The sequence below is a fragment of the Eptatretus burgeri genome, chromosome 1 (assembly GCF_056783735.1).
Source record: "Eptatretus burgeri isolate ZD-2024b chromosome 1, Ebu_testis_v1, whole genome shotgun sequence".
Lineage (NCBI taxonomy): Eukaryota > Metazoa > Chordata > Myxini > Myxiniformes > Myxinidae > Eptatretus > Eptatretus burgeri.
Genome location: NC_140961.1, coordinates 41,161,617 through 41,176,538, shown reverse-complemented (window position 1 = coordinate 41,176,538; position 14,922 = coordinate 41,161,617). Strand labels below are relative to the sequence as shown.

Genomic DNA, 14,922 nt, shown 5'->3' with positions numbered 1-14,922 from the left:
TGGGAGGTGAGGTGGGGGGGGGTGTCGGAGAGAGAGGCGGGGGGGAGGAGGTCGGAGAGAGAGGCGGGGGGAGGAGGTCGGAGAGAGAGGAGGTCGGAGAGAGGCGGGGGGAGGAGGTCGGAGAGAGAGGCGGGGGGAGGAGGTCGGAGAGAGAGGCGGGGGGAGGAGGTCGGAGAGAGAGGCGGGGGGGAGGAGGTCGGAGAGAGAGGCGGGGGGAGGAGGTCGGAGAGAGAGGCGGGGGAGGAGGTCGGAGAGAGAGGCGGGGGGAGGAGGTCGGAGAGAGAGGCGGGGGGAGGAGGTCGGAGAGAGAGGCGGGGGGAGGAGGTCGGAGAGAGAGGCGGGGGGAGGAGGTCGGAGAGAGAGGCGGGGGGAGGAGGTCGGAGAGAGAGGCGGGGGGAGGAGGTCGGAGAGAGAGGCGGGGGAGGAGGTCGGAGAGAGAGGCGGGGGGAGGAGGTCGGAGAGAGAGGCGGGGGGAGGAGGTCGGAGAGAGAGGCGGGGGGAGGAGGTCGGAGAGAGAGGCGGGGGAGGAGGTCGGAGAGAGAGGCGGGGGGAGGAGGTCGGAGAGAGAGGCGGGGGGAGGAGGTCGGAGAGAGAGGCGGGGGAGGAGGTCGGAGAGAGAGGCGGGGGGAGGAGGTCGGAGAGAGAGGCGGGGGGAGGAGGTCGGAGAGAGAGGCGGGGGGAGGAGGTCGGAGAGAGAGGCGGGGGGAGGAGGTCGGAGAGAGAGGCGGGGGGAGGAGGTCGGAGAGAGAGGCGGGGGGAGGAGGTCGGAGAGAGAGGCGGGGGGAGGAGGTCGGAGAGAGAGGCGGGGGGAGGAGGTCGGAGAGAGAGGCGGGGGGAGGAGGTCGGAGAGAGAGGCGGGGGAGGAGGTCGGAGAGAGAGGCGGGGGAGGAGGTCGGAGAGAGAGGCGGGGGGGAGGAGGTCGGAGAGAGAGGCGGGGGAGGAGGTCGGAGAGAGAGGCGGGGGGAGGAGGTCGGAGAGAGAGGCGGGGGAGGAGGTCGGAGAGAGAGGCGGGGGGAGGAGGTCGGAGAGAGAGGCGGGGGGAGGAGGTCGGAGAGAGAGGCGGGGGAGGAGGTCGGAGAGAGAGGCGGGGGGAGGAGGTCGGAGAGAGAGGCGGGGGGAGGAGGTCGGAGAGAGAGGCGGGGGGAGGAGGTCGGAGAGAGAGGCGGGGGAGGAGGTCGGAGAGAGAGGCGGGGGGAGGAGGTCGGAGAGAGAGGCGGGGGAGGAGGTCGGAGAGAGAGGCGGGGGAGGAGGTCGGAGAGAGAGGCGGGGGGAGGAGGTCGGAGAGAGAGGCGGGGGGAGGAGGTCGGAGAGAGAGGCGGGGGGAGGAGGTCGGAGAGAGAGGCGGGGGAGAGGAGGTCGGAGAGAGAGGGGGAGTCGGAGAGAGAGGGGGGAGTCGGAGAGAGAGGGGGAGTCGGTGAGAGAGGGGGGAGTCGGTGAGAGGGGGAGAGTCGGTGAGAGGGGGGGAGGAGGTCGGAGAGAGAGGGGGGGTCGGAGAGAGAGGGGGTCGGAGAGAGAGGGGGTCGGAGAGAGAGGGGGGTCGGAGAGAGAGGGGGTCGGAGAGAGAGAGGGGTCCGAGAGAGAGGGGTCCGAGAGAGAGGGGTCCGAGAGAGAGGGGTCCGAGAGAGAGGGGTCCGAGAGAGAGGGGTCCGAGAGAGAGGGGTCCGAGAGAGAGGGGGCGGAGAGAGAGGGGTCGGAGAGAGGGGGGTCCGAGAGAGAGGGGGGGTCGGAGAGAGAGGGGGGTCGGAGAGAGAGGGGGTCGGAGAGAGAGGGGGGTCGGAGAGAGAGGGGGGTCGGAGAGAGAGGGGGTCGGAGAGAGAGGGGGTCGGAGAGAGAGGGGGTCGGAGAGAGAGGGGGTCGGAGAGAGAGGGGGTCGGAGAGAGAGGGGGGGTCGGAGAGAGAGGGGGGTCGGAGAGAGAGGGGGGTCGGAGAGAGAGGGGGTCGGAGAGAGAGGGGGTCGGAGAGAGAGGGGGGTCGGAGAGAGAGGGGGTCGGAGAGAGAGAGGGGGTCGGAGAGAGAGGGGGTCGGAGAGAGAGGGGGGTCGGAGAGAGAGGGGGTCGGAGAGAGAGGGGGTCGGAGAGAGAGGGGGGTCGGAGAGAGAGGGGGGTCGGAGAGAGAGGGGGGTCGGAGAGAGAGGGGGTCGGAGAGAGAGGGGGGTCGGAGAGAGAGGGGGTCGGAGAGAGAGGGGGTCGGAGAGAGAGGGGGTCGGAGAGAGAGGGGGTCGGAGAGAGAGGGGGTCGGAGAGAGAGGGGGTCGGAGAGAGAGGGGGTCGGAGAGAGAGGGGGGTCGGAGAGAGAGGGGGTCGGAGAGAGAGGGGTCGGAGAGAGAGGGGGGTCGGAGAGAGAGGGGGTCGGAGAGAGAGGGGGTCGGAGAGAGAGGGGGTCGGAGAGAGAGGGGGGTCGGAGAGAGAGGGGGTCGGAGAGAGAGGGGGTCGGAGAGAGAGGGGAGGTCGGAGAGAGAGGGGAGGTCAGAGAGAGGTGGGTCGGAGAGAAGGGGGTCGGAGAGGAGGGGGTCGGAGAGGAGGGGGTCGGAGAGGAGGGGTCGGAGAGGAGGGGTCGGAGAGGAGGGGTCGGAGAGGAGGGGTTCGGAGAGGAGGGGGTCGGAGAGGAGGGGGTCGGAGAGGAGGGGGTTATTACCTTTTGAATTATTGCCCTTTGTAAATATTTGTCTATTTTCATTAAATGCGTTCATTTTAAGAAGCTGTATCCGTGCATTTGTCCTCGGGTTCGAGTATAACCCCCACCCCCCCCCACCCATGCTGTGGTCCTCTGTCCATCCGCCATTGTTCCCTTTTCCCGTGCACGCATTAATCTCTGAGTTTCGGCTGTCGACCTCCAAAGGAAAAGTTCGGCTGTCCAGGGGCTGGAGGTATTAACCGCCGTCACCACTAATTGGGTCGGAGGGTTAACCTGGGCCGCCAGACCCCACAAAATACGATTGAAGAAACTTATAAAAACGAAACGTTTCATTTCTTTATCTGTATTTATCGATGCCGAAGTGACGGGTCATATGATGAAAGATCATACCAAGAGGGATAATGTGGTGCAAAATAAAATTGCACATTTTCAGTGAAAATTGCACTTTTTTTTAAACACATTTTCAGCCTGCTCCCTATCATCATCAAGGTCATGGAATCCATCATCACTTCCAACATCAAATCCTTCCTCTTCTCCAATGGCCTGATTTCCAACCATCAATTTGGATTTACAACAGGTCACTCAACCTCAGACATGCTGCTTCTGCTTTCCAAACAATGGATGGAGGTCCTAAATGCCAAACATGAGATCAGAGCCATCTTCCCAGAAATATCACGAGCTTTCGGTACGGTCTGGCATCCCACACTGCTCACCAAACTCTCTTCTTATGGTATCCAAGGAAATCTCCACTCATGGCCCACAGACTTCCTCTCCTGTCACAGTCAACGCGTGGCTCTTAATGGAATTCTCTCATCTCCTCTTCCCGTCCAGGCTGGAGTTCAAGGCAGTTTTCTTGGCCTTGTGCTTTTTCTGGTTTTCATAAATGTTCTCTCTCATTCTCTGGGAAATCCTCTTCCTCTCTTTGCTGATGACTCCACCCTCTGTCGTACCATCTCTCATTCATCTGATCGGCAGGCAGCAGTCTCTTGACACTGCAAACCTGGATAAAATCACAAGCTGGTCAAACACATGGAATATGTCTTTCAATCCGAACAAATTCCACACCCTCACCATGTCTCATCTGGAAACCTCCACCCTCCACACAGCTCCCCCCCCATCCACTTTCTCAACAATCCTCTGGAAGAAGTCCTTTCAAGCTTCTGGGTCTCACTACCTGCCACGATCTTTCCGAGGAAAGCCAAATCCCCAAGATGGCCTCCAAAGCCAGTTGCGGACTGAGTATCTATCCTACGTCGTGCAAAGTCCTTCTGTGGCATACCTGCGCTTCTAACCACGTACAAAGCTTTCATCCACAGTCTGATGGAGTTCTGCTCCCCTCTCTGGGGTGGAGCTCCTGCCTCAACTTCACGCTGTGGAAACCAAAGCTTTTAGGATCATTGGTATCTCCGAGTGATGAAGCCGAGTCTTTGGGTCTCTCAGTATCTCACCGGAGGCAGGTCGGTGGTCTTTCTGTCTTGCCCCCCCCCCCAACGATCAGTATGTGAATTCCCCCCCACCCCCCACCTTCCTCAGGATGCTCAAGCTCTGCCAAAAAACCCCTTCTGATGAAAATGCCAAAATCCAGAATCACTGCTCACCTTCACTCTTTCATTCCTATTTTCACTACCTCTGGAACAAAATCCCACACTCTCTTCAATCCCACTCCACCTCCCATGTCTTCAAAACAGCTGTTCACCACCATCTCATATCTTCCCCCATCCAAAATCTTGATCTTTACTACCCCCGTTAATCCAATCCAAACCCACCTCCATCAAATTCCCTGTCTTCCTTCCTAAAAGTCACTGTAGTCCCATCTTGCTTACCCTGTGAACCCCACCCCATCCCTCTCCCTTCCACCGATCTCATCTGTCCCTCACTATTTTGTGCTTCCCTCTCCTACCCCTTGTCTTCTGCCTTGTTATACGTTTGTGTGTATTAGCTCTTCCACAAGCCTCAACGTGGTAAACAAAAAATAAATAAATAAATAAATAAATAAAGAGCCAGACAGCCCATTTCACCACTGAACAACCAAGCGAGTGGCCCCTGAAATTTGTTCAAGTCAATCAATATCCAGCATTCAGTGACAGTGCGAAGATTGTAGAGCACTTACCAAGGGGCTTAAGCACTCCAGCAAGCACTCTAAAGGAATGCCTGGCAAGGCAAGTGATTACCAATTGCCGTCGATGCACCCGGAAACACCCAAAGCCATGTTCAAATTGGACAAATGAACACATTTTTAGGAGTCGGAACTGCTGCAGAGTTCGATTCAGCTTAAAGTTTGTAATTCAGCTTAGTTTGAGAGATTCTCGAGGTTATCATGTGCGAAAATGAAATAAAGCCAAAAAACGCTGGTGTCTCCAGGCAGGTTATAAGCATTGCAATGTACCCAGCGATTTGAACCTATGATGAACAGGCATTCGATAATATGAGGAAGGAGGGGGGGAGGGGGTGGGAGAAGCACTTCAGCATTAAGAAATCATTGTGGCCTGTTCCAAGTCAAGGAATGTTGAGGAGGCAAAAAAACATGGTGGCTTCAGATCCCCACAAGGTCACCCAGGATACGCCATAAGATCCCAGAGAGTGAGGTGGCAGAGGATCGCCTGATAAAGGATATAATTAAATAAGGCCATTAATTATAATTAATTATAATTATAATAATTGGGCGTTTTGGTTAATTACAACACCCCTTTTGGAGATAATTATCTCCAAAAGGGGTGTTGTAATTAACCAAAACGCCCAATTTTCACTTATGCACTTCCTTGGAATTCCTTTAGTATGCACACAAGGTTTCAGGCTGTGCAGATTGCTGTGTGGTTGAGGAGGGTAAATTGGGAAAAGCGAGAAGGAAGGATGACAGAGAAAAAGGAGGGTTTTTGAGTATGGGAGGAGTGGAAAAAAGAACAGAATGAAGTGTGGGAGAGGATAGGAGTAATAGCGAACAGAAGGTTAAACACATACCTAACCAAAACACACACCTAAACAAAACACACACCTAAAGAAAACACACACACAATTATACAGGGTGTAAAAATCTGGAATCGTAGGGTTGTTTTTTGTTTTGTTTTTTCCAGGATACCTTTGAAAATGGATTACAATGTGCAAGAGGAAGCTGAACCGGTCAAGACAACACACGCTGAACCAGTCAAGAAGTTCTTACACACCAGATGTTTATGACAGAGATAAACTTGTCAAGAATTCCATTGCCGCCACCTAACGAAGCCCATGCCTGAACAAGGAACAGTGTTAAAGTTCATGAAATAATTTCGTGAAACTGGAATTTTGGCAGATAAACAAATAAGTGGTTGTCCACGCTCAAGTACAGATCCTGATCACACTGTGGATGGTTTAGCAAATGTTGCTGTTAGCCCCTTTACATCAACACGAAAAATTGGTCAAGAATCGGTAAGTCACATCAACTGCACGCATTCTAAAGAGAAACAAATATCACCCTGATAGAGTCCAATGCGTGCAAGAGCTTCACGGGGATGATTGTGACAGAAGTGAAGAGTTTTATGACTGGATAACACAACAGGAATTGTTGCAACCTTCAATTTATTGCGACATCATGTTAAGTGATGAGGTTATTTTCCATCCCAGTGGAATGGTAAAAAGTCATAACTGCCGTTATTGGGTGAATGAGAACCCCCATTGCTTGTTAGAGACCCATGTTCAGAATCCGAGGGTCATGGTCTGGTGTGGCATCCATGGAACATCTTCACCCAGACCATACTTTTTTGAAGCAACTGTAACTGGAGAAACGATATTCCGCTTGCAACGTTCCGACGTTTCTCGTTTCAGCAGGATGGGGCACCTCCACATTTTGCCTTGGTAACTCGGCACCGGTTGGATGCCAGGATACCAGGACGATGGATTGGTCAACGTGGACCAGTGGAATGTCCCCCCCCCCCCCCCCGAGATCACCAGACTTGACTACTCGACTTTTTCTTATAGGGCCATTTGAAATCCATCCATCCGCAAACAAAAGAGGCAATAAAAGAACGTATTTGAGAGGAATGTAACAAAATCATTGTGGATACACTGCATGCAGTTGTTGAAACCACAAAACGCGAGTATTTAAATGCAAAGCACACCACAGACTGCAATTTTAACATTTGCTAGAATAAAAGCTTTAGATTGTGGAATTTTGTTACACAAAAACAAAAATACAAGTTAACCTGTACATACACGAGGCTCGTTGAAGAGCTAGTGCATTGAATACATCATGACATAACAAAGAGAGGACACAAAACACGCATGCATGGGATGGAAGGAAAGTTCAAGGAGGGAAACTGGAAAATTGGAAGGAGGGATTTGGGGGGGTTTAGCAAGGGTAGAAAAGATCATGGTTTTGGATTGGGGATGATCTGCAATGGTGAAGAGTTGTCTTGAAATCCTGGAGGGAAGAATGGAACTGAACAGACTTGGGAAGTTTTTTGTTTTTTTTGTATACAATGTCGAAGCTCGTGTAAGAGTTAACAGACAGAACATATAACAAGGCTGGAGACAAGAGGGGCAGGAGAGGGAAGCACAAAATAGTGGGGAACAGAGACATTAGAAGATCTGTGGAAGGGAGAGGGATGGGGTGGGGAACACGGTACACAAGATGGACACTACAGGGACTTTCAGGAAAGAAAACAGGGAATTTGAAGAAGGTGGGTTTGGGGTGGATAAACAGGGATAGAAAAAGATCAAGATTTTGGATGGGGGAAGATACGAGATGGTGGTGAACAACTGTTTTGAAGACCTGGAGGGAGGAGTGGGATTGAAGAGTGTGTGGGAGCTTGTTCCAGAGGCAGGAAAAAAAAGAGGAATGAAAGAGTGAAGGTGAGCAGTGATTCTTGAGTTTGGCAGTTTCACCAGAATGGGGTTTTTGGCAGACCTTGAACGCCCTGCAGAAATATCGAGGGGACAGAGCAGACAGACAGACAGACCAGGGGAGAGTAAGGCCGGAGAAGAAACGGTAGAAGACAGAAAGACTACCGACCTGCCTGTGGTGAAAGCGAGAGACCCAAAGACTCAGCTTCATCGCAGGAGATACCAATAATCCAAAAAGCCTTTGCTTCCACAGCATGAAGCCAAGCTAGGTGTGAGATGGGAGCACCAGTCCAGTGGGGAGAGCAGTACTCCATTAGGCTGCGGATGAAAGCTTTGAATGGTTATAAGCTTTGAAATGTGGTTAGAAGCTCAGGTCTGCCAAGGAAGGAATTTGCACAACGTAGGATGCCCAGTTGGCGATTGGCTTTGAGGCCAGCTTGAAAATGTGGCTTTCCTTCAAGTTGGTGCCACGGGTGAGAGAAAAGAGGAACAAATTCATGGAGACCAGGATTTTGCAAGTTTAATAAGAGAATTACTGTCAGACCGTGTTAACAAGGCAAGCTGGTCAACTGCAACTATCTCACAACAGCATCAAGCATTCCAGGACCAAGAGTATAGATAGATCAGCAACACACAGGATAAGATAAACCTGTGTGAATTAACTTTGCAAATACAATATAAAAAAAAATTGACAAACCAAACAACACATTTTGCTCCGATTCAAATTAAACAAGTACAAAGGTTGGATTGATACACTCACCGAGCTTCTTCCCACAAGCTCCCAAGCTGTTGAGCGTACACAGCATCAAAATGTTCCAAAACAGGTGTGCAAATCACCTTTTCCTTCCCGCCTCTCAACCGTCTTGATCGGGCAATCTTCAAACACACAAAGTCACATCACCATAAAGATGCCAATAATCTCATTCTAAACTATAAAAGCACTCGGTGGAAAGCATACCTCCGTTCGGCTTAACAGTTTACGTTTTATATCCCACTGATGGACTGGATCTGCATCAGGACCTAAACCAAAATCCAATCAGCTTGTTCTTGTCACATACCCAGCTCATTCACAAAGTTTTGTCATGATCAGTCCATAACTTTTTGAAATATCGTGCTATACAGAGTGACCACATTGAAATGAAACAACTTTGAAGCCTTACAAATTTTTACGTATAAATTTTATATGTGAAGTGGAAAGTGGACAAAACAAATGTGCAGGACATTGTTCAACTGAAAGAGTGCATCACAGCGGCAGTGACCTCTGTCCAGTCCCAAGATGTTAAAAAGTGTGTGGAGAGAAAACGAGTACCGTTGTGATTTAATCCATGCTACAAATGGTGCCCATGTTGAGTGTTTACTCCATCATACACTGATGCACCCAATTGATGCGTACCCATGTACTCGTTCCAAATGAAACTCAAGCATACTGAGTGTGAGCTGTGTGAATATTCCTGTTTGCAATATTCAACAAAAAACAATTAAAAGGCTTCAAAGTTTCATTTCAACGTGGACACCTTGTATGTCGTTTTTGGCCCCATATCTCAATGATCATGGTTGGGTGAGGAATGGCAGCATGCTCCGGAGCAACATGTCGCTGCGTCCAATTTCCGCCGGTACTCCAGGGGCGTCCGTCTGGCCATCCCCCAGGCAGATGACTGGCCCATCCCCATCTCCTTGAGATGCTGATCAACCTGCTGCAACCATGAGGCACGTGGTCGGCCCATCGGCTTCCTCCACTCAAGAGGCTCCCTCGCTGAGAGAATCTAGTGAGCAGGATCAGCGTCAGGAAAACAAGCCACATGCCGATCCAGCCACAGCTGATGCTCACGGACTATGCAGGTAACAAATCTCATTTGAGTCTCTCTCAGCAACCGCTCGTTGGACACAAAGTCTGACCAACGATAGCCAAGGATTCTCAGAAGTACCTGGTCCCGAAGGAGTTAAGTCATCGTCTCGGATGCTTTGTCAGAATCTAAGTCTCACATCCGTAAAGAAGAGTGAAGAATCACTGAGAAATTTTAAAATGGTCGTATCGAGATCCGGATCTTCAAATCATAATAATTTCGTCGCTGTCATACACCCAACCTGTCCACAAAGTTTCGTCCGAATCTGTCCATAACTTTTTGAGATATCTTGGTCACAAAGACAGATCAGAAAAACAGACAGAAAAACAGGGGTGAAAACAAAACCTCCGTCCAACTGGTACCAAACCAATAGAATATGAATCGTCCAAAGCAATGCGGTATTCTGAGGATCAAACGGTGTCGGGTTCCATATTCAAAACTAGAAGGGCACCCGGTAGAGCGCATACCTCCACCACGTAAGGCCTGATCCACGAGAACATATCGGGCCCAATACATTTTTGAAATATCATGCTATGCAGTACTATGTCGTTTTTGGCCCTTTCTGTCAATGGTGAAAAATCACCTTCACCTAAATCGAATCAATTCGTCCTTGCCACCCCCCAACTTGTCCACCAAGTTTCGTCTCAATCCGTCCACAACTTTTTGAGATATCGTGCTATATATCGGTTTTGCACGATCTCGATGGTGAAGAATCACTTTAAAAATTCTTGTCGTGGGATCCGGATCTTCTTTCACTCCACTCACCCTGACAATATAATAATTGGCAGGAAAATAGAACCAAATCAGCTGACCTTTTATTTCGAAAAAATAAAATTACATAAATGTGACTTTTCATACATTTTGTTGAAGGTTTTATTTATTTTTTTGATTGGAGCAGTTTTAATTGGTGTTATGTATGTTACGACTACCACTATTAGTGTGGTAGTCGTAGTAGTAGTGGTACTGGTGCAATTATTCTCACCTGCTTGTGCCATTGGCGAAGGAAGGCTTTTTTGGCCCAAGTCTTTCACGAACAGACTGGCCAGGACGAGTTTTCAATTAAAGTCGACTCCGGCAAAAAATTTCTAATTTGTTTAGTGCCGACGATAACTCGCCGACTCTTCATGAAACATACCGTGGGATATTTAACGTACAGTACAAGACCGACCACCCAGTTAAACGCCCTTCAATGGACGGCGCACACATTGATGCATCCCATGGCCTGCTGAACACCAGGGTGACAGTTAAAAGCTGGGTCGAGATTCTTGACAGCTCAGGGACCCCAGGCTGGAGAGCTCAGAGGTGTGCATAGCTCCAGGTCATCATGTCAGTTATTTTGTACACTGTATCTTGGATACTAGTCATTCATGTTGTCATAAATATTTTGTGCAGTGTTTCTCAACCTTTTTTGTCCCACGCCCCTTTGATTTTCAAAAAAAAATCGTACGCCCCACCATGATTGGAGACACTACAGTATATACTGCATATGTATTCAAAAGGCTTTACTAAAACTATTTTGCAAATTTTATTCAATTGCTACTCACTTCAATGGGAGCCGTGCCCTTGACGCTGGCTGCAGATTTGTTTGACTCGAGGAACCAATTTTGTCTGTTTCAGCCTTAAATCACGTTTCATGATTTCCAGTCGATTTCTCTAAGCTTGCAGCAAATCGGTAACAACACTAAATAGGCAATTCCATAAGAATGTGGATATGACCTGAAAATTTCAACTTCAGTGCATCAGATAGTGAATACCCTGCTTGTGTTACACATGAGTTCAAGTTCCATGGACAAAAATAATTATGCAAATTGCTTCAATACTTTTAATGATACGAATAAAATAGTTTGAGAGATTTTTCATGCTGGAGAGCTGCTGTTAATTAATCTTATCTTAAATCACAGGATATTGCACAAAAAAGTATGCGAGCATTTTCGTTATTTTGATTTCAAGTATTTTTTGATTTTTTGATTCAAGATGTCAACCATGCTTCCTCTGAGTCAAGAGAATATACAGTACTTTTTGGCTTTTTGGCAATTTTGCATCCAAACTTGAATACGTTTACAAACTTTACAGGTTACTTGTAGTATTTGAGTGAAAATACAAGTTTAGTTACTTCCTCAGTTGAGATTTATCACCAAGAGTACTTAAACTAGATAAAATACTATTGAAATGTTTGTTTGCCCAGGAATGGTGGGATATTTGTTTGCATGGACATAATGTAACGAGAGTTACCGCAACGCAAGTTACCTAAATATATGCTTTCTATAATCGAATCATTGATAATCTTGTAATTATTACATTGTAAACTTATAACTCACATCACAATATCATATCAGCACAGGAAAGGTTTTACCAGGATTACTTAATACTAGCCGAAACCCCGTCACAGACGGATTCCGTTCATTCAACCACCCTCACCAGCTCACCCACACTCGAGGGACATGGACTGGACAGGGCGTGCTTGCCCCCGCCTACTCATCCCCTGCCCCGCCCCCGCATCTTCACTCCCCGCCCCCCGTCTCTTGATTCCTCACCCTACTTGCCCCCGGGCCACCACCCCCCCTCACACTCAACCCTGCCTAATTCACCCCAGCCCCCGCCCAATCATCCCCCACCCCATTTCCCGCTTTCAATTTGCTTACCTCCACCGAAAAATTTGTTACCTTGCCCCCCGCCTCTTCACTCGCTGCCCCGTCTCTTCATCCCCCGCCCCCACCTCTTCGAAAAGTGTTTATTCTGCTTCAGAGTTGAAAGTTGACTATTGCCACTATGTGTGATGCACTCTTACAGGTACGAAGTTTCTTTCAGTCCAGGTCACAGTACCGAGAAAAACGTGATGCAACTGCGAGGAGGAGCACAAAATTGGTCCTTCAGTATTAATTTATAGAAGATAAAATGTTTCTTGTTACATTTTTTGTGTCAAATTCACATTCTGAGATTGTCAGCATGTGCAGAAGAGGGTTTTACATTGCAGACGCTATTTTCGAGGAGTGGAATTACACCTCTCAGCAGTAACGGTCTGTCGACGACAGACGTAATGTCATCAGCGAATGACCGATGATGTCATGACGTCCTGACGCCTCTCAGCGGTGACATCACACGTCGCCATGTAAACGAATGTAAAAGGAAAAGTGTTTATTCTGCTTCAGAGTTGAAGGTTGACGATTGCCACTATGTGTGATGCACTCTTACAGGTACAAAGTTTCTTTCAGTCCAGGTCACATTACTGAGAAAAACGTGACGCGACCGCCAGGAGGAGCACAAAATTGGTCCTTCAGTATTAATATATAGGTGAGGAGACTTTCACATAAGAGGTATTCACAATTTTAGACATGTCCTTTTTTTAACCTCCGCCATCGAAGATGGACGGAGGTTACTGTTTTCACCCCTGTCTGTTTGTTTGTTTATTTGTGAACAGTATTACGGAAAAACTCCTTGACGGATTTCGATGAAACTTGGTGGGAGGATTAGGTATGGTCCAAGGATCATGCCATTAGATTTTGGACTTGGTCCAAAGTCCAATATGGCCGCCATTGCGCCATTTTGAAAAAAATATTTGAATTTTTGTTTTTGCATTTCTACGTGTTATTAGTGATTTCCAACCCCCCCCCCAAAAAAAAATTGTTAGAGAAAAAGAAACAAAATTTTGCAACTTTTTTTTTTCCAACAAAATTTCGATTTTTTTTTTTTTTTTGCATTTCTACATGTTATAAGTGATTTTCAACAAAAAACATGCCAAAATTATAATTGCGGCTGATTTTGGAACTTCAGGTGGATATACCCACGTAAAATCAATTTTTGTCTCAAGGAATCTTGTTATGACGAATGAATTGAGTATGTAAAAGTTAAAAGTAAAAGGGAAAGTTGCAAACTATAACTCTGTGAGCACTGTTGACGTCAAATTGAATGAATAGGATATCAGGTTCACTTGAGTGACCTCGCAGTATTGGCGGCGGGGGTTTTACACTCTACCGAGTGCTCCCCCTCTAGTTGTAACCTGAGTTACCAATATTAAACTTTCTTCCAAACCTAACCAAAGGTTGCTTTGTTGGTCTTTTTTGTGTGGTTTAGTTAGTGTGCTTATACTGTATCCTCACAGGTAAAATCTACCTTCAGATCCATAAAGTAGTCGAATCTCAGTACAAATATATAGTCAAACTCCCATTAAACGTAACGCAAGTTACCATGCAATTGCCCAAATCCACATTCGACGAAATAAGATGATGGAAAATTTATCAATACTTCCCTTGCCAAAGTCGTCGAGATTGGGTATTTATTTTCGCTCTCCTCAGACAGCCACATCATGGTTCCTTTGATCTTGAAAAGAGTTTTGTATCCTCATGCCCCACCAAAATATTGCCGCGCCCCACCTTGAGAAACACTGATTTCGTGTATTGTCATTTGCAACATGATCTGACCCTAAAGTCGCAGACATAATTATAGTTGACAACCAAGCCTTGGTGTTGGCTTAGTGGTTAGGGTGGTGGCTTGGGATCCAAGGGTCCTGAGTTCAAGCCCCATTGGCCGCTGAATTAAAATACACCAGGAGGTTGACTCAGCCTGTCATCTCCAGTCCTTCCAAGGTCAACAAAATGAGCACCAGTGTACTGGTAAAGGGGACACTGCATCAGCGGCATAGCCGCGTCCCAACCAATGATGCAACCAGCAGCCACAGGCTGCACTCGATGGAGAGAGAGTTGACAAGTACGATATCCAGCGGGCACACAGTCGAAAAGACCAAACTAGCTGTTGTTCAATCATTTACTGTCCCAGATCCCAACCACGTGACCTCAGCTTGACGCGCCATGACAACCAAGGTCTTCAAGATCATTGGAATCTCCCACAATGAAGCTGAGTTGATGGGGCCAGTCACGATCTCATCGCACACAGGTCGAGATGGTGCATGTGTTCAACAGACTCCTTTGTGGTCTTGTCCCCCTTTGCTCTTTCCACGCTTAGACCCCGCCATTCCCTCCCCCTCGGTTTCTGCGAGTGTAATAACATCCGGCAAAGGTTCAACGGACTTGCGAGCAAATTAAACTCTCAACGATGTCGAAAATGCGACGCCAGAGGCGCAGCATCGCGGAGCATACTTGACATCTGGCCGGATGTCCCCCACGGGACGTTGCCATGGAGACGTAAATCATTCACGGAGCTCATCGCGCACGAGCGAAGGTTTACCTCAGATTTAAATCCGAAATTAAAGAGTAAAAAAAAAAAAAAAAAAAAAAATCGAGAATGAAAACTCTTTTCCAGCGTCACAATCTCCAAAGGACCAGACAACACGATTATGTACTTTATATGACCGTATCACACCGTGAAAGCATGCAAAATGTACCGTACCGTCTTTCTCGTTGCTTGCGTAACATGTTTAACGGCGAGTGAACAGCAGAACCGCTTTGGTAGTAAGTCAAGAAGCGGCATGATATAGTTTTAAGTTTATTTTGCCAAAAAAACCCCGCAATTTCCAAATCCTTAAACAAATATAACGTGAGGAGAAATTAAATAAACGTGAAATAACAGCGCTTCTTCCTCTTCACGTTGCAGGGCCTCAAATGTCGCGAGATCACGAAACACTTTCCTTTTTAATCTCGACGTATTTGTAATTATAAGTCTCGTATTAATCCTCT

General features: G+C 48.3%; 1 protein-coding gene across 3 annotated transcripts in view; it reads right to left on the bottom strand.

The window, feature by feature from the left end:
• LOC147034329 (tRNA (cytosine(34)-C(5))-methyltransferase, mitochondrial-like) overlaps positions 1-14,922 on the bottom strand; it is a 59,528-nt gene that overhangs the window by 24,100 nt on the left and 20,506 nt on the right. Inside the window, exons 1-2 of one of the 3 annotated variants that reach the window (XR_015058068.1) lie at positions 14,636-14,864; positions 8,209-8,324 (exon numbers count right to left, since the gene is read on the bottom strand). Coding sequence is in view for 1 of the 3 variants with exons in the window: in XM_085880897.1 (XP_085737023.1) it covers positions 8,209-8,324; positions 14,636-14,716 (197 nt within the window). In the remaining 2 variants the exon portion in view is untranslated. Of the gene's footprint in view, positions 1-8,208; positions 8,325-14,635; positions 14,865-14,922 lie in introns of those variants that run through there. The other 2 variants (XM_085880897.1, XM_085880909.1) reach the window with 2 other exon arrangements.